Raw genomic sequence first — 22,912 nt, 5'->3', positions numbered from 1 at the left:
TCTGCTTTAAATGCAAAAGTCTCAAGAGTTAGGTATGTCCCAATGATACAATCTCACAGTGAACTGGGTCACGGGTAGCATTATGTGTATATTGAAGATGCTGTTGAAATTCGTTTTTGGTATTGACTAGCTCCAGCTGATGCCAAAGTCCCTACAGTGTACATCTCCAGGAAATGTTCGGGCATGGATTGTTCTGAAAGATATTTAGTTACACAAAGTTCATGATAGCAGCATGAGATTGAGATCATGGAATTGTAAGCACAGAAATTGACCCTATTATCCCATCTTGTCTATGCCGAACTGTAATGCTGATGTATGCTAGTTCCATTTGCCTGCACAAGGCTTGTATCACTTTACACACTTCCTATCTAAATACTTGTCCAAATGCCCCTTAAATATTATAATTGTATCTGCCACCACCACCACCACCTCCTCTGCCAACTTGTTCCACATAACCACTATCCTCTTATAAACAATTATGCCTCAGATCTCCTTCAAAATGTTCTCCCCTCTCACCTTAAACTGTGCCCTCTAATTTTAACTCCCCTACCTTCTAATTCTAGACTCCCCTACCCTCTGTCTATCTATACAATTTTACTAGCTTTATAAGGTCACTCCTCAGCCTCCTACAGTCGAATGAGAATAAACCAAGCCTTTCCAACTTCCCTTATAGCTGCAGTATTCGATTCCATTCTGATGAAGACGCAAGAGAATCCCGAGTAAAACACAAAGTGCTGGAGGATTTCAGTGAGACAGCATCAATGGAGGGAATGGACAAACAATGTTTCAGGTCGAGACCTTTCTTCTGACCAATGGAAGAAGGGCTATGACCCAAAATGTTCCATGTCCAGTCTGTCCATAGATGTTGCTGACCTGCTGAGTTCGTTCAGCACTTTGTGATTTGTTCAACATGCTGATCAATCTTTCCTGCACTCTCTTTCTATTGCTACCACACCCTTCCTATTGTGTGGTGATCGGTACTCTACACAATCCAAATGTGGTCTAATAAACATTTGATACAGCAGCAACATGATGTCCTGACTCTTACTGTATACTAAGTAGCTCATACTAAATGCTTGTTTCACTACCCAATCTACCTGTCACCACTTTCAGTGAGCTGTGGACCTGCAGCCTAAGGTCCCTCTGTACAACAACACTGCTAAGGATTCCTTTCCTCCAGAGATGCTGCCTGACACGCTGAGTTATTCCAGCATTTTGTGTCTATTTTCTGTATATACCAGCATCTGCAGTTCCTGCTTACACAACACTGCTAAGGTCCCTGCCATTTACTTCAAATGCCTTACCAAAATCTGACTTCCCAAAGCACATTATCAAGACTTGCCAGAATTAAATTCCATCTCCCATCACTCCACCCAACTCTTTAGCTGATCTGTGCTCTGTTGTATCCTTGGACACCTTTCTTCACCACCTATGACTTCAGCATTTTTTGTTTTGTCTGCAGACTTACTAATCTAGTTTTACATCCAAGTCATTTATATATATTACAAATAAGAAATGTCCCAGCACTTATCCATGTGGCACATCACTTGTTACAGTCTTTCAGGGAGACAAACACCGATCTATTACTGCCCTCTGCTTCCTATCACCAAGCTAATTTTGATCCAGTTTGCCCACATGCCTTAAGTTTCTTGTGGTCAATTAATCTTTGTTTTGGTTCATTCATATTTCCTGTGTTTTGATGACTAAGGCAAGTGGGCAATGCATCATGGTTTGGCCCCATTTTTACAAATTCCAAGCTATGTAAAAATGTTCTGTCTTGAGGACTTTGCTTTGAGCGGAATAATCATAGAATTAATTTGTTTTTGTGTGGAGTGCAGACACACATGAAGTTAAACAAGACTCTATGGCTTGAAAACCAAATAGAAAGAACACCTATCTAGAGTTCTGTCACTGAGGCAGTGGACACTTCATAACAAAACCTAGAACTTGCACGCATATATTTTCATCTGCACACTTCCCAGCCTGATGTTAAATTATTTTCTTTTCAATTATCTATTCTCAGCAAGTCTTATCCCATGTCAAGAGGTTGGAGAGTGATAGATTGGAGACACAGGCATCAAATTGCCAAACTAGTAAACAGGAGGTCAGGGCAAACAATCCAAAGACTTGAATCCAAATACCATCACTGCAGATATGGAATTTTAATTCAGCTAATAAACTGACATTTGGAAATGCAACAGCTTGTGTTAATAATGGTAACCGCAGATTGTTGTGAAAACCTATCTGGTGCAATCTTATCCTGGTCCCTGGCCAATATATGACAATCCACCTCATGTCATTGAATCTTAAATTTCCTCTGACACGGCCTAGCAAACCAATCAGTTGTAAGCCGCCTAACACCACCTTCTCAAGGGCAATTTGGGATTGGCAGCAAATGCAGCAAAGCCAAATCCTGAGAAATGTTTTTTTAATGGAATGTGATAGACTGAACATTAACATGTCCAACACAGTTGTCACATGGGATGTTGCCAGCTGGCTGCAGATCTTCATGGCCCTGACTTTTCAGAAGAGCTGGCATCTTCCAAGTTTTTATTTGTTTGCCTGAAACAATGGATTTGCTCCATTTTTGAGTAAAAATTCTGAGCTTCAAGCACCAATTCAAGTAGGTGGACTGGGCCAGCACCTTACCAGTCAAGGTGGGCACTGGTTAATTAGTGAAACTCAGTTGCTCCTCACATTGTCAGAAACTGCCCATTGAGTCCATCCTGAATACCAATCAAATCGGGCCTTTCCATTAGAACTGCTGTTTCTGCTGTACAATGAGATTACTGTTTTCACTGCAGAAGACAAGCCAGAACTTATGGAGTCCTTGGGTTAATCATATCAGGGTTTCCCTTATTCACATTCAGCCTGAAGGAATACAGAGCATCATGTTTGTCAGAAACATAAGAGACTGCAGATGCTGGAATCTTGAGCAAAATAAACCCAAATTGCTGGAGGAACTCAGCAGACTAGGTAGCATCTGTGGAGGGAAATGGACAGATGACGACATTTAGGATCTGGACCTGAAACGTTGTCTGTCCATTTCCCTTCACAGATGCTATCTGACCTACTGAGTTCCTACAGTACATTGTTTTTTCACTATGTCTGATGAAAAAGTCTGGTTGCAGGAGAATTCAGAAAGATTAGGTGTCAATCCACCTTTGGACTCGCTGCAGATATTTTTTGTCAGTGTCTATGCTATCCCCTAAAATGCACTCAAAGTTTATGTGCAAGATATGCTTGGGAGACTGTACAATGGTTGTTGGACTTTAGGTCAAGTTACTTTTTGTAGTGCTTTAAAATCTTGTGCTAAGAAAATTAATTTCTGGCCCAAAGACATTTTACCCTTTCTGCAGATAGGCAAAAATGCTGGAGAGACTCAGCGGGTGAAGCAGCATCTATGGAGCGAAGGAAATAGGCGACGTTTCGGGTCGAGACCCTTCTTCAGACTGATGTGAGGGTGGGAGGGGGGGGCGGGGGGGGTTGCGGGAAGAAGAAAGGAAGAGGTGGAGACAGTGGGCTGAGGGAGAGCTGGGAAGGGGAGGAGAAAGCAGGGACTACATAAAATTGGGAAGTCAATGTTCATACCGCTGGGGTGTAAACTGCCCAAGTGAAATATGAGGTGCTGCTCCTCCAATTTACGGTGGGCCTCACTCTGGCCATGGAGGAGGCCCAGGACAGAAAGGTTCTGGCAAATGGGCAAAATGACCACCACTGTGATGATTTACCAAAATAAAGGAATATAAATCATCTGAAACTTTCATATGGGAATATTCATGAACATGATATATGTATCATGTATATACCTTGTATATGTATCACCTATCAGTAGAATGCTGAACTATAAATATAGTATGTAGTGAATATAGAATTACTGACATGGTAGTAATTTTCTTTCTCATGAGGTTTTCAGTGTTTGATTCAACTTATTCAATTTATATTCCAGCATGCTGTGAACCACATGAAAGTAGCATACATGCCTCCTCATGGGGATATTGGGCCTCATCCTCTGTTGGTGCAGTTTGTGTTTTCTGTCAACGATCAGCATGGAGGTTCCTTGACTGGACTTGTCTTCAACATAACTATAATGCCTGTGGACAACCTACCACCTGAGGTATTGAAGTGTTCTGCCACTCTACTGGTTACTAATGTGAATCGGGGCTTAAAGAAGCATATTCTTTTTTATTTAAAATGTTTTTCCTATTTGTTCTTCATCATCTGCACAATTATTTAGACCCAGGCCCTTAAGGCCATTTTGAGATCCAGCATTCCAGATTATATGCATCAGAATGGTCACATTTACTTTAACATAAGCCCTAAATATATATTTCAAACACATACATAGCTTTAAAAAAAAAACCCCACAAACAATTGAACACTTCGATCATTAATTATCCTTCATTCATATGTGGGTTGATCCTGTTCTCTAGATAGTCAATGCTGCATCGCTACCCCCCCTCTCTTCACTCCCCTGCTGAAAATCATCACTTTTCTCAATGTCTTCAAAGACTACAGACCAGAACACTTGCCTAACCTTTCCTGCGCTGCTTTGCCTCTCTCCTTATATCCTTTAAACAATATGCAAAAACACAGCAAACATGTCATTGTGTCTGTTTAGCAGCTAACTGTTAATGTAGACGAAGCATAATGTCTTTCAGATGTATATATTCATGTTTGCCTCAGCTTTTTTTTCTTTCTGTTTTCCCCTTTTGCATCTGTCCGCGGAGCTGCATTCATCTTTTCTGTATTTGGACGTGTCCTTGCATTTTCCAAAGCACATGGAACTTTTGTTGGTTATTGTGTTAGATTTTCACCAATGAAATAAAATCAGAAGAAGGTTCAGGCTGCCTGATCACTGGGGACAATTTGATGGTGACAGACAAGGATACGATTGATGAGGATCTCCGAATCCAACTACAACAAAAACCACAACATGGACAGATTGAGTTGCAGGGAACCTTCATGCTGGAGGGTGACATGTTTTCACTGGATGACCTTACATCATTTCAAGTCAGGTGAACAATTTATTTATTACTTGCTCTTGTAAAATTAAATACAGTTCCATTAACTGCTTCCAGAATAGTTTCTTGTTTTCACCTAACGACCAGCAACCTCTGCATTTCCTCTCTCTCCATCCCTCCCCCATCTAAGATGCATTAGCTTCTCGTTTTCACCCAACAAACAACTAACAATGGCCTGTTTCCTTTATCATCATTTATTTTTTGCATAACTTTCATTCATTGTTCTTTATCTCTCTACATCATCGTCTATATCTCCAGTTTCCTGTATCCTTAACCTCTCCAGAGGTGCTGCCTGTCCCGCTGAGTTACTCTAGCTTTTTGTGTCTATCTCTGGTTTAAACCAGCATCTGCAGTTCCTTCCTATCCAGAATGAATGAATGAATAAGATTATTGGCCAAGTATGTACACATGCATGGAATTTGCCTTGGTGCCACGCTCGCAAGTAACAACACGAGATACAGTAAACAATTAAGAATTAAGAATAAAACATAAAACATTAACCATAAGAATAAAACATTAAAGTTTAAACTTGTGAATGAAATAAAATACCAGAGCAAAAGGAGGCTACAGACTTTTGGTTATTGAGTAGAGCTACTGCACTTGGAAAAAAGCTGTTTTTATGTCTGGCTGTGGCGGCTTTGACAGTCCGGAGTCGCCTTCCATAGGGAAGTACAAAGAGTTTGTGGCAAGGGTGAGAGGAGTCAGAGATGATCTTACCCACACGCTTCCTGGCCCTTGCAGTGTACAGTTCGTCAATAGGGGGAAGGTTGCAGCCAACAACCTTCTCAGCTGATCGAACGATGACAAATGTTTATGTCATGTTAAGGTTAGATGTATAACCTGTGGACTGCCAAACCATAAATTTCCAATGCAAATTTAAAATACTATGGGTGCTGAAAACCTGTATCAGAAAAATCTGGAAGTACTCACATTCCAAGTAGCATCCCTGGGGAGTGAAACCTAATCCTTCTGGCTGGCTCCAATACGTTTACAGAACTACTTTGGGTCTGAGTTAAATAACTCTTCAAATTTGAAACTTACTTCTTTGTTTTTAAAGGCCCTCTATGGTCTCATTCTTCCTTTAAGATTCACTTAATAACACAGACCTTTGAACAAGCCTTTGATTAAATGCACTAATATCTTCTAATGTGGCTCCTGTAAAGCACCATGGTACATTTGTCACTTTTATAAAGTACAGGAAAATGTATGAGAAAGGTTAAATTAGGGTTAAGCTAGTGTACAGTCCCAATTATTCCAACCTATCTCATTGTGAACATTGAGCTTTTTCTCTGGAACTGTTATGCAACAATGCTGAGAACTATATTCTGCACTGTATCTTTCTCATTACTCTATATCTTTCTACTTGCTCTATCTTTCGCAATTGAGTTTGGCTTGATTGCATTCATGTGTAATATTATCTGACTTGATTGGATAGCTTGCAAACAAAAGCTTTTCATTGTACCATGGTACCTGTTGTGCAAAGTGCTATTGATACAGAATCATTATATATCATAACAAGTACTTTAATTAGAATACATACAGAGACCATCAAAATGAGTACTGTAGGCTTGGAGTCGTAAGTTGAACTAACTAACATGGCTGCCCGCATGCCACCAGGTGGTAGTGTGGAAACCTACATGGATTAATAATCCATTGGATTATTGTACCTTGGATTAATAATCAGGTCAGTAGCAAAACCAGACATGGATCAAATCAGCAATACTGTTTGATCTACATCCCCCTTCTTAGCTTTTGCCCAGAGGGCAAACATAAAGCATGCTGAAGTAATATGTATATAAAGCTATAAAATTAACTATCATCTACATTAAAGCAATGGACAATATATTGCAAGTAATATAAGTAATGTCAGTTATAGTTAATTAGTGTCCAAGTTCTGCATCTAGACATAATCCCCGTATCTAGCCACAGGCTTGCTGACCCGTCCTGCACGCGTACGGTACAGGCTTTCAGCCGTGCCCCTCACAGGAGATGTTGCCACAGGCACGGCCTCCATTGGGAGTTTCTTAGCAGGCGACGACTCAACCAGCACTGGTTTGTCAACAGACTTTACAGAGGTCTTCATTATCGGCACCAGCCCCATTGGCAGTCCTTTTGCAGGTGCAGAAACAAAGTTTCGATCGTAGAACTGCTCGCCGTCTGTTGTCACATGTCCCTCATTCAGATAATCGTTTCCATCCTCTGTCCATAACACATCATCTGGGTCATCTGCATCATCATACTGTATCATCACTCCATGCCAACTTTCAGATGTGGTATTAAGTGTCTTTAAGGTGGATGCAAATTGGCTCCCACTTACCAAATACATGACTGTTGAAGAGGATCACAGTTCTGTTATGGCCACGTTTAAGTACTGCATCTTCTGAAGATGATGGGCTAAGCTGTGCTTAGATTGGAAAGTACTTTCTAAAGAACATTTGTACAAAATAATAAAAATATTAATGTATATCCTTGTTAGAAATTTTAAGATATCGATGTAACTTAAACCTATCCTTTGATGTGAAAGAAACATTTAAACTACTGTATAGTACTTCCTTTGTGTTGGTTAGAGTTATGGCATTATATCTACTCTGTTCACAGGTACAAACACGATGATTCAGAGACACTGAATGATTTAGTCATATTTACAGCCACAGATGGATTTAACACTGCAGATGGGGTGCTGAGAGTGAAGGTAAGGAGAAAGGAAAGTGTTGTTATAAATTGTGACATATGACAGGAATCCATGAAATCAGATGCACAACACTGAACTGGCATTTGATTCCGACAAACATATTGTCAGATACATAGTTTAATATTTTGTTCCAACCTGACACTACAGTGCTCAAAATATTTTAGTGAAGGATTTAGCAGTATGTGTTTTAATTACAAGATATTTACAACACAGGAATTGACTCTCTGAGCCAATGGGTTAATGAAGCATTTTTGTTTCATGTTAATTTTTTTATCAGACTATTTAATCAAAATTATCATAAACCATTCTATTTTTTCCCCTCATCTGTTCCATCTTAGATGTATTTATATTGCTCACTTCAGCTGCTTCCAGTGGAAGTCAGTTTCATCTTCTAGCCACACTATGTATGGAGTGATCATTGGCTTGTATTTACAACCCCCCGTTTCTTGTCTTGTCTGCAAGATCCTGTTTAAACCCCTCACTTGATCTCATTAACCTAGTGCATATTGTTGAAAACTCCTCAATTTATTTTTATAATCCCTCAGTTCTGTTATCAGTCCAGCATTGTATTTTTATTTTATAATCTGAAGCCCAGACAATTCATAGATATAAATTTTGGGGGCCTAACCAATGTAAAAGTTAAATTTTAATTAGATGATTAATGTGTACTACATTTTTGTGTAACAATCAGGATTAAATATATAGAAAACACCTTGTTAATCTGAAGAAAGTTTAAGTCTAATTTCAACTGCCTAACAGTCCTGAAAGTTAAGTTTATGTGTTAACAGGTTGATTAAGCAGTTGAAAAAACTTCAGTTCCCAGACTAAGGAGAAGAAAATTACTTTTTGTGATTAAATTCTACTAATTAATGATGATAAGTGCATGGAATTAGAATCAGGCTATGTTAGGATATTGCTTGGTAATCTCGTGCACCATCATTTCAGAAATTCTTCAGTTTAAGGTGTGAGCAAAGGATGACCTCTCTGGGTCTTTTCTGAAACCAGGCAAGTGGGAGGAGAAACTGAGAAAAGGAGATGTTGTAGTAGGAAAATGGTGTTTCAGAAATAGTTGATTGCTGTCTCATTGGGTTTTTTTCAGGATCTTGCAGTATTCAAAATGGTTTGTTGTTTATTATCCAATATTTGTGATTAGTAGGATCCTTGTTGCAGTATGTCAGCTTGGTACATTGTGAAGCAGAAAGAAGAAATATTTATTTTCCACCTTATTCATTAGGTGAATTTGGACATGTGATGAGTACCTAACACTGGCCCCTGTTAATAGATCCTGCCTTAACTACCTCCTCTGACAGCTTGTTTCATACACCCACCACCCTTTGTGTGAAAAAATCCTATTAATTCTTTCCCCCTTCATCTTGAACCTATGTCCTCTGCTTCTCGATTCCCCTACTTTGGGCAAGAGACCCAATCTAGTTCTAGTCTGGGTCCTGTGTGGCCAATATTTCAGATGGACCTTATTTCATATAGATTGGTGTTTTCAGATGGAGGTTTATTGATGTTGAGCTTGAGGATTGTGTGGAGATGTTGGAGAGAAGGCATCATGAATCTTCCAATAAGTCAAGCAACATATGTGAGATTTTCTGTGCCAACCATCTGCAAGTGCAGTTGATATTAAATTACAGGAAGACTTTTATTCACAGAAAGCAAGGAAACACATCTCCTGAGAATCCTTAAAGCGTTTCAAATGGGAGTAATTAACATTTATCCCTAAAAATTATTAAATATGATGCTGATATTTTTATTAAATGTGTTGTTTTTGACAGCCAAAATCAGGAATGAAATGTGGTGAAGTATTGCTTTGCTGAGAAGGATACTTGGGGGTGGGAGTTACTGAAATATATTTCAGATTACAGTGCTGAACCCATGACGATCCCTACATTCTGGGTGTGTGTTTATGGCCTTAGCTTGAACATGTGTGAGTTCCACTTGACCCGACTTCACTGACAGTATTTCTTGTCCGGATGTCCTTATGAATTTGAAGTTGATGCAGATTTATGCTTGGTAGGCAAAAATTCTGATAATGGAATAGATCGGGTAGAAGCACAGAGTCTCTTGCCCAGAGTATGGGAATCGAGAACCAGAGGATATAGATTTAAGATGCAGGGCAAAAGATTTACTCGGAATTTGAGGGGTGATGCTTTCACACAAAGGGTGGTGGGTGTATGCAATGAGCTGCCAGAGGAGGTAGTTGAGGCAGCGTCTATTGCAATATTTAAGAAACAATTGGTCAGGCACGTGGAAAGGACTGGTTTGGAGGGATATGGGCCAAATGCAGGCAGGTGTGACTAGTGTAGATGGGACCTGTTGCTTGGTGTGGGCATGGTGGGTTGCAGGTCGTGTTTCCACACTGTATGACGCTATGACTATGCTGCATGGATTTTAAGTAGCTCACATTGGTTTGAGATGTTTCATCCAGTAATGTAAAGTCTTGAAGGAAATTACCAATCAATTGAATGATCAAGAGCTGCTCTAAACTTGCATCCTGGACCACTCACATCTTATAGATAAGATGAGGATCCCCAACATACATGTGTTCTGATGAAAGCTCATGAAATGGAGACATGGGCCCAATGATTCTCCCCATGAATGATGCCCGAGTAGCATTTCCTGTTTTGTTGTAAATTATGAGACATATACTTTAGTCTCTAGCACAGCTCCCAGAACAAATATGCATATACACAAGGTGCACAACAAGAGGGTTTTATGTTCTATTCAAAATCTACCTTATTTTTTTAGCACTGTGGTGAGTGTATTGTGTGTGCATTTTTGCTGAGTATATTTGTGGGATGGAGAGGAAGGGAGTTAGAATTGTAAACATTGACAATTCTGTCCTCAATGTTTGATAAACCTGAACTCACTCTTTTTCCCCCCCAAGATCATACCAATCAATGATGAGCCTCCAGAGCTTCAGCCACAGTTAAAATCTGGACTGGAATGTCTCGAGGGAGAAAGGGTCCTGATTACCTTGGAGTACCTCTATGCTTCCGATGCTGACAGTGATGATATGAAGCTGATGTACATGATTGCTCGTTCACCATCATATGGCGTGGTACAAAGGAACAACGTCAATGTTGACAAATTCTCACAACTGGATATCATCGAAGGATCAATTTTCTATATGCATACTAGTAAGAACCTTTTACTGTGGAACTTCTCATCCTTAACTAGGAGGATGCTGGAAACTATTATTCTGCTTGGTTTACAGATTTACTAGCTAAATGGTGATTGACATTTTCTTTGAAAATGTTCATAATTTTTTAACAACAAAAGCCAGGAACTGAATGAAGTTGCATCTCTGAAAAGTATTCAAAATACTGCCATGCACCAGATGCCAATCAATCAAAACATCTTGTATAATAGTCTCTGGACCACCTGGACAACCCTTCTTAAAATATTAATATTACATGACATATGCAGTAATACAGGCAGCAATTACAGAGAGAGAAACAATTTATGTTTAATCTTCAGAACCAAGAAAGTCTGTAATATAAACCATATTAATATTCAGAGAAAACAAAAGAGAGCAAAAGATAGTAGGGAAGGTCTCTGATAACAAGCAACAAAGAACATATTCAGAGGATATTCAGAGGAAAATTGGTTGATATTGCAATACAACTGTGGACATTGATGTGGCAAGTAAAAGAACAAATGGAAAGATGTAATCAAGATCAGCATAATCTGAAATGAAAACAAAAATTTTGGAAACATTGAAGAAACAGAGAAACATATAAAACTTCTTAAAGTATTGGACAGGCTAGATGCAGGAAAAATGTTCCCGATATTGGGGAGGCCAAAACCAGGAGTCACTGTTTAAGAATAAGGGGTAGGCCATTTAGGACTGAGATGAGGAAAAACCTTTTCACCTAGAAATCTGTGGATTTTTTTTGCCACAGAAGACAGCAGAGGCCAATTCACTGGATGTTTTCAAGAGGGAGTTAGATTTAGCTCTTAGGGCTAAAGGAATCAAGGGATATGGGGAAAAAGCAGGAACTGATTTTAGATAATCAGCCATGATCATATTCAATGCCAGTGCTGGCTCAAAGGGGCGAATGACCTACTCCTGCATCTATTTTTCTATGTTTCTATGTCAGGTACTATCTAGTGAAAAAGAATTGGAGATAATATTTCAGGCCAATGATCGTTCAACAGAACCTGCAGGTACTCTTTTCTGATGAAAAAATCATTGACCTGAAACATTAACTATTTCTGCCTCTACAGATATGCCTGATCTGTGAGTATTTAAACTATTTTCTGTTTTTCTTCTCTGCTTTAGGGTAATTCAGATTTGGAATATTGCAATTACTTATAATATTATAAAGTCTGAAGAAGGGTCTCGACCTGAAACATCACCGGTTCCCTCTCTCCAGAGATGCTGCCTGTCCTGCTGAGTTACTCCAGCATTTTTGTGTCTAACTTGGAATATTATAATGTGCCGATTCAAAAAGTTAGTACCTGGAAGTGGAATAATTTGGTGAGAAGAAGGCCAATAGCTATTTTACTGGAGGTCGCACGACTACAAAGAATCACTACAGGTTACAGGGTTACAGGGTTTCCTTTATTGTCATTCAGACCGAAGTCTGAACGAAATTTCGTGCCTGCAGTCATACATACATACAATACAATAAAAAAACAACAATAAACACATATTAACATCCACCACAGTGAGTCCACATAGCACCTTCTCACTGTGATGGAGGCAAAAGTCTTAGGGCTGCAGTCTCTCCCCTCCTCTTCTCTCTCTGCGCTGAGGCGATACCCCACCGGGCGATGTAGCAAACAGTCCCGCGGCTCAAACACGGCGGCCCCGGGGTGGTCGAAGCTGCCGTCCACCAGTCCTGCTGACACAGCCGCTGGCCCGCGGGCGAACCCCGGACTCAGGTCACCGCCGCCAGAACACAGTCCCAGCCACCGGAGCATCGTTCCAGCCCCGAGCCGGATCGCCCTCACGTGAGTGCCGTTACAGCCTCACGCCAGGCCGCCGCTTCTCCCTCGGGCTGGGCCGCCCCGACCGGGCGCCGCTCCTCCCTCGGGCTGGGCCGCCCCGACTGGGCACCGCTCCTCCCTCGGGCTGGGCCGCCCCGACTGGGCGCCGCTCCTCCCTCGGGCTGGGCCGCCCCGACTGGGCGCCGCTCCTCCCTCGGGCTGGGCCGCCCCGACCGGGCGCCGCTCCTCCCTCGGGCTAGGAGCGCTGCACCTCCCCGAGCTCGGCCACTCCGACGGGAGCACCGTTCCTTCCTCGGGCCGGCCGTCCTCACGGGAGCGTCACAGCCCCTCACGGAAGCCCTGTTCCAGCCCCGAGCCGGGCCGTCCTCACGACGAGCCCAGGGTGAGTCCTGGCGGGCTCTGCCTCCTGAGCCTCGAGGTCGCCAGCTCCGCCATTAGGCCTCAGCGCAGACGGAGGCAGAGAAGGGGAATACGACAAAAAAGTCGCATTCCCCCGCAGGGAGAGACAGCAAGCCCCGTTTCAACCCCCCCCCCCCCAAAACACAAACTAAAAAAACAAAAACTGGACTAGCCAAAACGAAATAAACAACACAAAAAAAAGCAAAAACAAACGGACTGCAGGTGAGCCGCTGCTGCCAGGGCAGCGCCACCACTAGTGCAAGAGCCGAAAACATCATGCTGTTCTGAATAGTCATTACACAAGGAAATATTTTTCTTTTGCATGCTCGGCTTCCTAAAACTACTGAGAAAATCAGAAACTCTAGGGGGCTGATCATTGGAAGTCAGAAGTTTGCTGGAGGGGTTCTGTCAGAGATGAGGATTGTTAGGCGAGAAAGATTTGGATCAGGAGCTTCATGGTGGGATTAAATGAGGATCGGTAGCTGGGGATTGAAAGGAAGTTTGGGCCAGGAGGTTGGCTCCCCATGTATGTGCATATATTACTCCCTCAGAAATGATTTACATTCAATACTTCCATCTGAATACTCAGTTATACAGTATATGTTTAATCTATAGGTTTTCTTTAGCTCTGAGCAGTTCATAACTGCAAAAAAGTTTTATTTAACATCATATATACAACCCAGGTGTCCTCAAATCTAATGGATTATCTCCTCCTATTACAATGTGTCCTCTGCTCTTTTTTAAACATGCAGTGTCTCCTGACCCATATTCTGCCCAGCAATGGTCCGGCCCTGTATCCACTCTTGGGACCACAGTGATATCATTAGCTGTCAGGAACACCACCACTGTACAGGGCAAATGACTGAGAATTCTATATAACATGCTTGTCAACCATTGCACCAAGGCCATCACCTGCCATCGCTGCAGCTGTACCGAGATAATCCTATTCTTAGTTATTTCACACTTGATTATTACCCTGCCACTTGCTTCAACAGCAACACCCAATCTCAACGACTATGTTGTGTCTGTAGGCTCTTTTTTTTCACTCAGGTAAGTAATAAATTCACGCCACATGATATGTGCAGTTCTTAAATATGCACACGCATTTATCTAAACTACTAATTGGCATTGAGTTAATTAAATTAAGGAAGTGCATTCCTCCTTTTGCAATTTAACTTCCTTTAGTCTGTCCTTTCTGGAAATAATTGCATTTTCTGGAAATAATTGCATTTTTGGTGTTTTCTCATGTAATACTTCTTCCATTTTACATTTTGTTTGCATGAATGTCTCATTTTTCTTTTTCTAAAATGTAAACATGCTCCTAAAGCACCTCATTTTGTTTGGAAAGATATTACTCTGGAATTTTGTCCACTCCTCAGAGTGCTACGTCAAGAGGTTATCTCAGGGAAACATTTAGTAAAGTTACTAAATTAAGAAACTGAGTTCACTTTCCCTGCAAGTAAGGGGTTTTGCACAGATTGGCCCTCTGCCCTGATGATGGCAAAGCATCTCAGATGCATTTTCCTCAGGATGACTGCAGGTTTCTATTACTCTGCAGTGATATTTTCATTTTGCCTCGCTCATGTTTGCCTGCAGCAACATGCAAATCATCAAAATCTACAAGGCTGCCTTTAAAACACAGGAGCAGCTTTTTAAATGTGCTACTACATCACATAATTCTACACTACATACTTTATGTGCAGATCTATTTCCTGTTGTGTGTTCTGAATAATGGAACAAATCGAGCTGGACTCAGCCCTGTCACCTGGAATCACTGCCTGTGGCACCCGCCTACGTGTGTGAACGTGGGCAAGATGTAGAAGACTCAATGAACTCAACTTGGCCAGACTTGAAGTATGTCCAGTCTGTGAATGGTGAAATGGTTAACCACAGCCAACATAATGCAGCATAATATGTTGACGAATGGGAGATGCAAAACTTACTCAGAAGTAGCTGGGTGCTGGATTTGATGAGAATATTGACCCACCATGATATCAATCAAGCATTCATCACCTTTTCTTCATTCTAGGTGGTGAAATAGGATACAGACCTTGCATGGACATTGTAACAATAATTGTATCTGATGCGGAAGGTGGCAGAGTGGATGGTTGCTGTTATGATGGACCTCTCCCACCACCAGTGCCACTTCATGGCTCTCTTCCTATCTACGATCTTAACATCACTGTAATGCCAGTCAACAATCAACCTCCTACAATTAAAGTTGGTTAGTCAACAATATTGTATATCTGTTAAATATCTGATGATCGGAGATTTTTTTGGTGTTGTTAAAAAAAATGGGCAATGTGTTAGAGAAATAGAAAAGTAACACTGTCGTCGTCATTGTGTCATTTAATTTTTAATTATTCCAAGGAATATTCTGTGTGTGATCTTTTGTGCAAAGTATTTTCTGAGGTGATCGTTAAATTCACCTTTTTAAATCTGCCCCCCCACCTTATTTCATTAGTTGGTTTAAAATAAACACAATGACACAATGACACAATTAGCATGATGCACCATGAACACTTATCAAACTGCATTTACCAACCCATATTCGAAATCAAAATATATATATATCTATCTATATTACTAAAAGTCTGTTCTTGACCGGTTTTGGCCATCTGTGCTGCGATTTCCGAGAGAACGCCGCCACCTACGGCCGTCAATTTTGGCCACCTTGCTCAGAGTCCCCATCCGCCGCATGTGTACCGAGGATTTTTCCCGTCGATTAAAAATGACAGAGATATTAATGTTTTTACAAAATTCCCCATTCTCTCTGCTGCCCCCGCTGGCGGCAGGGGGGGAGGAACTATAAAACCAGGAAGTGGTGTGCCTCACTCACTCTTCAAGATGGAGGAAGGCAGAGGGTCACGTTTCTCTGAGCTGTGAATAACACTGAACACATGTCTACTCAAATGTAAGTGCCCTTAGTGGTTCTAAAATGCTTGCAGAATGTGTCTATTGGTTCTAAAGCATGCAAAAAAAGTGTCTATTGGTTCTAAACTTGCAAAAATTGTCTATTGGTTCTAAAGCTTGCAAAAAAATGTCTATTGGTTCTAAAGCTTTCAAAAAATGTCTATTGGTTATAAAGCTTGCAAAAAGTGTCTCTATTGGTTCTAAAGCTTGCAAAAAATGTCTATTGGTTCTAAAGCTGGCAAAAAAGTGTCTATTGGTTCTAAAGCTTGCAAACAATGTCTATTGGTTCTAAAGCTTGCAAAAAGTGTCTCTATTGGTTCTAAAGCTTGCAAAAAGTGTCTCTATTGGTTCTAAAGCTTGCAAAAGGTGTCTCTATTGGTTCTAAAGCTTGCAAAAGGTGTCTCTATTGGTTCTAAAGCTTGCAAAAATGTCTCTATTGGTTCTAAAGCTTGCAAAAATGTATCTATTGGTTCTAAGCTTGCAAAAATATGTCTATTGGTTCTAAAGCTTGCAAAAATATGTCTATCGGTTCTAAAGCTGGCTTGGCTTGGGTGTGTCTTGAAATTGAAAGGCACTACTTACTGCAAATGGTGGCATAAAGTTGAAAGGCACTACTTACTGCAAATGGTGGCTTGGGAGCTTTGGCTTGAAGTTGAAAGGCACTATTACTGCAAATGGTGGCTTTGGCTTGAAGTTGAAAGGCACTACTTACTGCAAATGGTGGCTTAGTTGCTTTGGCTTGAAGTTGAAAGGCACTACTTACTGCAAATGGTGGCTTGGTTGCTTTGGCTTGAAGTTGAAAGGCACTACTTACTGCAAATGGTGGCTTGGGAGCTTTGACTTGAAGTTGAAAGGCACTACTTACTGCAAATGGTGGCTTGGGTGTGGCTTGAAGTTGAAAGACACCACTTACTGCAAATGGTGGCATGCAGTTGAAAGGCACTACTTACTGCAAATGGTGGCTTGGGTATGGCTTGAAGTTGAAAGGCACTACTTACTGCAAATGGTGGATTGGTAGCTTTGACTTGAAGTTGAAAGGCACTACTTCCTGCAAATTATGGCTTGGGTGTGGCTTGAAGTTGAAAGGCACTACTTACTGCAAATGGGGTGCGTGGGTGCATTGGCCTGAAGTTGAAAGGCACTACTTACTGCAAATTTTGGCTTGAAGTTGAAAGGCACTACTTACTGCAAATGGTGGCATGAAGTTGAAAGACACTACTTACTGCAAATGGTGGCTTGGGTGTTTTGGCTTGAAGTTGAAAGCACTACTTACTGCAAATGGTGGCTTGGGTGCTTTGGTTTGCAGTTGAAAGGCAGTACTTACTGCAAATGGTGGCTTGGGTGCAATGGCTTGAAGTTGAAAGCACTACTTACTGCAAATGGTGGCTTGGGTGCTTTGGTTTGCAGTTGAAAGGCAGTACTTACTGCAAATGGTGGCTTGGGTGCAATGGCTTGAAGTTGAAAGGCAGTACTTACTGCAAATGGTGGCATGGGTTGAAAGGCACTACTTACTGCAAATGGTGGCTTGGGTGCTTTGGCGAAGTTGAAAGCACTACTTACTGCAAATGGTGGCTTGGGAGCTTTGGTTTGAAGTTGAAAGGCACTATTACTGCAAATGGTGGCTTGGTTGCTTTGGCTTGAAGTTGAAAGGCACTACTTACTGCAAATGGTGGCATGAAGTTGAAAGGCACTACTTACTGCAAATGGTGGCATGAAGTTGAAAGGCACTACTTACTGCAAATGGTGGCGGGTGCTTTGGCTTTAAGTTGAAAGGCACTATTACTGCGAATGGTGGCTTGGTAGCTTTGGCTTGAAGTTGAAAGGCATTACTTACTGCAAATGGTGGCATGAAGTTGAAAGGCACTACTTACTGCAAATGGTGGCTTGGGAGATTTGAAGTTGAAAGGCACTACTTCCTGCAAATGATGGCTTGGGTGTGGCTTGAAGTTGAAAGATACCACTTACTGCAAATGGTGGTATGAAGTTGAAATACATTACTTACTGCAAACGGTGGCTTGGGTGCTTTGGCTTGAAGTTAAAAGGCACTATTGTAAATGCACTTACTTCCTGTTTGCACTTTATATTAATTTTAGATAAAACGCTACCACATACGGCTGTGATTTTTGGCCATCTTACTCAGTCCCCCTCCACTGAGCAGGTGCAGGGAATTCTTCCCATCAATTAAAAATAAGTGTTATTAGTTTTTTTTTAAATGTTGAGAATCTCTCTCCTGTCAACCACTCCATGAAAGCCACACCTTTTCCAGTGTGGGGGGGGGGGGGGGGGGGATTATAAAACCCGGAAATGTGGGTGTGGCTCAGTCTCTGCAAGATGGAGGAGGGAGAGGTCACGACTCGCTGTCTTTAGTGGCTTTGCACCCTACTTCAAATGGTATGAAACTGCACTTGAATTTGGTGGCCTTGCACCCTGCTAGAAATGGTATGAAACTGCACTTGAATTTGGTGGCCTTGCACCCTGCTAGAATTGGTAAGAAACTGCACTTGAATTTGGTGGCCTTATACCCTGCTTGAAATAGAATTTCAAGGATTAGCCGTGAGTCAACTACCAGCCCACCAGCCGTGAGTGAGTGAGTTGCCAGCACAACAGGCTTGATTGACTGAGACGCCAGCCCAAGAATCCATTTGACGCACAATTTGCCTACTAGCCCTCTGGAAACCAGTCCCTTCAGTCCACAACACCCATACTAGCGCTCCAGAAAGCCCCCCCGCCCCACCACCCCCCCCCCCCCCAACTGGCCACTAATATTAGAATTGGTGGAGAGGTGGAATATTGCGTTGGATGACCAGCCCTCCTGTGTGATGCTGGGACCCAACGGGTCCCACTTAGTCTAGTATATGTATATGTGTATATATGTATATGTATATGTATATGTATATATATATATATAATCGAATGCCTTACAGTGACAGTTTGGTTAACATGCATCTAGCTTCTTCTGCCCTGATGGATTAACATTAACGTTGTCTTTTTCAGACTAAAGATTTGGTTAAGTGGTATCTTTAATTTTGTAACTTCTTGCTTCCTATGGGATTGAAATTATTCTCAGATGAATTACATTTAATGCAATTATATCCAGGTTTTGTACAATCCAATAATTATAATGTATGGACTATAAAGGGTGGCACAGTGGCGCAATGGTATAGTTGCTGCCTTACAGGCTTGCACCCGGGTTTCGATCCTGACCATGGGTGCTGTCTGTATGAAGTTTGAACGTTTCGTGTAGGTTTTCTCCGTGATCTTCAGTTTCCTCCCACACTCCGAAGGCGTGGAGGTATGCAGGTTAATTGGCTTAGTGTATGTGCAATTTGTCCCTAGTGTGTGTAGGATACGGGGATCGCTGGTCGATGGGCCTGTTGCCGCGCTGTATCTCTAAACTAAACTAAACTAAACTATATAATATGATTCTTGCAATACTGCATGATACAGGGAACTTTGATTTTAAACAAATCTGTGCCCAATGAGTGGATTTTTAATGCTGGTACCAGTCCTAAATAGTTGGAAATGCTTCATTCTTAATACTGTACGACAAAATCAAATATTTACCAAGAATATGCTATGCAAGGGGATATTATGATGAATTGTTAAAATGGAATACGTTAAACTAATAAATTATTATTTAGCTGTGGATTTAACATAAAATTCTACTTGTATCCATCTTGGGTAGTGACATATAGAGTAGCAGCACTTCCGAAATGTGATTTAGTCATATCATTAAGGAGAATGTAATAACTGGTATGAACAAGGGACGTTGAAACTGCATTCATGCAGAAAGCTGATCAAGGTCATTGATGACAGAGCAATCATCTGCTAGACTGTGTAGTCACAGGAAATATGAATGCGTGTGGGTAATTTTCAATTCCACTATGTTCAGTGAAGAATCTGGAAGTATTGTATCTACCAAACACAGATGCTGAACCCCATATGGGAGCTGTAGGCAATCACCCACATGCAGTTTTTGACTTAGGTAAATAGATATGAATATAAAGTTAAAGAAACGGGGTGTCACAAAAATTCATAAAGCTACAGTGTTGTGTAGATTTAATTAAACTTTATTAAGCAGTTTCAGGAATATCAATTAAATATTATCCTTTCTCAAAGTAATAGTATTAAGTATATTCTAATGAAAGAATACATTTGTAATACACTGCAAATAGTTTCCCTTACATTTGAGCATCTAGTTTTTAAAATTGTTATCCCTCCAAATTGTCTCCCATGCCTAAATGATGAGCAAAGTACAGTGCATTCAGAAAGTATTCAGACCCTTTCACTTTTTCCACATTTTGTTACGTTACAGCCCTAAAGCCCTGTCCCACAGTATGAGTTCTTAGCGGCTCGTATCGCTAACGGCAGGTACTCGGGAAGACTCGCTAACAGCAGGTAAGCACGGGAAGACTCGTGAAGATTTTTCAACATGTTGAAAAATGTCCACGAGAGATCCGAGTACCGATGAGTGGCCATTACCGTAAATCTCCGATTTCGAATCAGGGCAAACTCGGGAGAACTCTTGGAATGAACTCGTACCGTAGGACAGGGCTTTTATTCTAAAAAGGATTAATTTTTTTTAATATCATCAATCTACATACAATGCCCAATAATAAAAAAGTAAAAACATGTGTTTAGAAATTTTTGCAAAGTAATTAAAAAGAAATAACTTAAATATCACATTTACATAAGTATTCAGACCCTTTGCTATGAAACTCAAAATTGTCCGTAGATCTCCGAGACAGGATTGTGTCAAGACACAGATCTGGGGAAGGGTATAAAACAATTTTTACCACCAGCCACCAGGATGCAGACGCCCCAAGCGGAATATGAGGTGCTGTTCCTCCAATTTCCGGTGGTGCTCAATATATTGTTGTGGAAATCATTTTGTATACATTCCATGAATTAATTTTTCACCTTATTGCAGTAAAGTTTGATTTATCCAGTTTATACAGGTTCTTCCCAGTTTGCAAATGCCTGTCTTATACACAGTCCGTACATACAAACATGCATTGAGATGATCAGCAGAATAGATTTATCGGCTGTTACAAGGCTGCAGGTTTCTTCTGCTGTGTGGGTTATGAAGAGTTCACATGAACAGAACCTTGCAGAGACCTGGGGATGATCTGCATATGCATTAACATCTCCTCTTGTATGTTACCAATATTCCAACTACAATTTGTAAATAAATACGTCCCAAGTTTTCTGCTATTGCTGTTTCGTAATTTGGTACAAAATGAATCTTGTTCTATTTCAACATCTGCCAAGTCAAAATTATTTCTTTCATTTTTGCCTGCCCTTGCTAATGGTGGAATATTAGGCAGCAGATTTAATCACCCTGCAATAACTTTCCATAATGGCAGTTGGATCATCTAGCAAGTTCAATAGACAGTGCAAAATCCAATGTATCAATTTGGCCAATCTTTTTCCTGAAATGTTCATTTTGGTTAGTATATATCAGTTGGACCGACCGACAGGCTTGCTTCCATGTTATGACTTAGTTTATATCAGAGTTGCTAAGCTAATTTTGTTGTAAAACACAGTATAACCTCTTCTTTTATAGGAGACATTTTTACAGTGGATGAAGCATCGCAAACCAGTTTGCTGTGGGATTTCCTTTCTGCCGCAGATGAGGACACCATCTCAGAGGAACTAATCTTTGAACTGGAAAGCTTGCCCCAGTATGGATATCTGGAGAACATACTGCCATCACCAGGGTATGAGAAGAGTAATGCTGGAATAAACATAGGTAAAATATAACAGTTTAATCTCAAGTGCAACAAGCAATCATTGAAATATATCTGCCTACTAACCAACACAACTGCAAAAATATAATGATCTAAAGACCATTCCTAGCCTATGGACGTACATATGAACAAGCTCCCATAATAATAAAAATTTAAATTCAACGTTGATACAGACATTTGCTCTTACAAACGATAGCGCTAGTTTCCCCTATCTCTACACTTATAGTAATTGTTCTTCTTTATGAATCTTATGTACTTTTGAAGCAATTCATTACAATATGGTGGAGGTTTGATTATCATATTGAGTGATTGTTGTGTATTTTCAAACTTATGGACAAAATCAACTTAAAGAGTGTAAAAGCAGAACCGTTCTTAACGGGATGGAGTGTATTAATAACAAATGTTAAAAAGTCAAATAAATTATTTCAAAATAATATTGAAGTTTGATAAAAGATATTATCTTTTGAGCTGAGATATAAACAAGGACAATCAGCATGGCTTTGTGCATGAAAGGTCGTGTCTTACTAACCTGATTGAGTTTTTTGAGGAGGTGACGAAGATGAGGGTAGGGCGGTGGACGTTGCCCACGTGTGTTTTAGTAAGGCAATTGATAAAATCCTCCATGGTAGGCTGAACCAGAAGATTAAAATGCGTGGGATTAACAGTGAATTGGTTATATGGATTCAGGCTGAGGTCAGTGACCAGTGGAATTCTGCAGGGATCTGTGCTGGGACTGCTGTTTGTGATATAGCAAATGAATTGGACCTAAATGTAGACAGGTCGGTTAGTCAGTTTGAAGATGACACTAAGATTTCTGAGCTTGAGGACAATGAGGAAGGCTCTCAAGGTATACATCAGTATATAGATCAGCAACAGAAATGGCAGATGAAGTTTAATTTGAGCAAGTGTGAGGTATTGCACTTTGGGAGGTCAAGACGTCAAATGTAAGGGGTAAATATACAATTAATGGCATGATTCTTAACAGCGTGGATGTGCAGAGGGATCTTGGGATACAAGTACATAACTCCCTGAAACTGGCAACACAAGTAGAGAGGCAAAGAAGGCATATGATATTCTTGCTTTTATTGATCAGGGCATTAACCTATAAAAGTCAGGAAGTCATGATGCAGCTTTGCAGGACTTTGGTTAGGCCCCATTTAGAGTATTGCATG

The 22,912-nt window shown here is 40.8% G+C and overlaps 1 protein-coding gene across 1 annotated transcript in view; it reads left to right on the top strand.

The window, feature by feature from the left end:
- LOC116977779 (FRAS1-related extracellular matrix protein 1-like) overlaps window positions 1-22,912 on the top strand; it is a 161,810-nt gene that overhangs the window by 67,192 nt on the left and 71,706 nt on the right. The window contains exons 13-18 of the mRNA XM_033028527.1: window positions 3,950-4,117; window positions 4,810-5,018; window positions 7,623-7,716; window positions 10,610-10,862; window positions 15,107-15,301; window positions 21,557-21,742. Coding sequence (XP_032884418.1) covers window positions 3,950-4,117; window positions 4,810-5,018; window positions 7,623-7,716; window positions 10,610-10,862; window positions 15,107-15,301; window positions 21,557-21,742 — 1,105 coding nt within the window. The remainder of the gene's footprint in view (window positions 1-3,949; window positions 4,118-4,809; window positions 5,019-7,622; window positions 7,717-10,609; window positions 10,863-15,106; window positions 15,302-21,556; window positions 21,743-22,912) is intronic.

This window comes from Amblyraja radiata, chromosome 10, assembly GCF_010909765.2.
Source record: "Amblyraja radiata isolate CabotCenter1 chromosome 10, sAmbRad1.1.pri, whole genome shotgun sequence".
NCBI classification, from domain to species: domain Eukaryota; kingdom Metazoa; phylum Chordata; class Chondrichthyes; order Rajiformes; family Rajidae; genus Amblyraja; species Amblyraja radiata.
The sequence above is the reverse complement of the archived record's forward strand: the minus strand, read 5'-3'. Positions and strand labels throughout refer to the sequence as shown.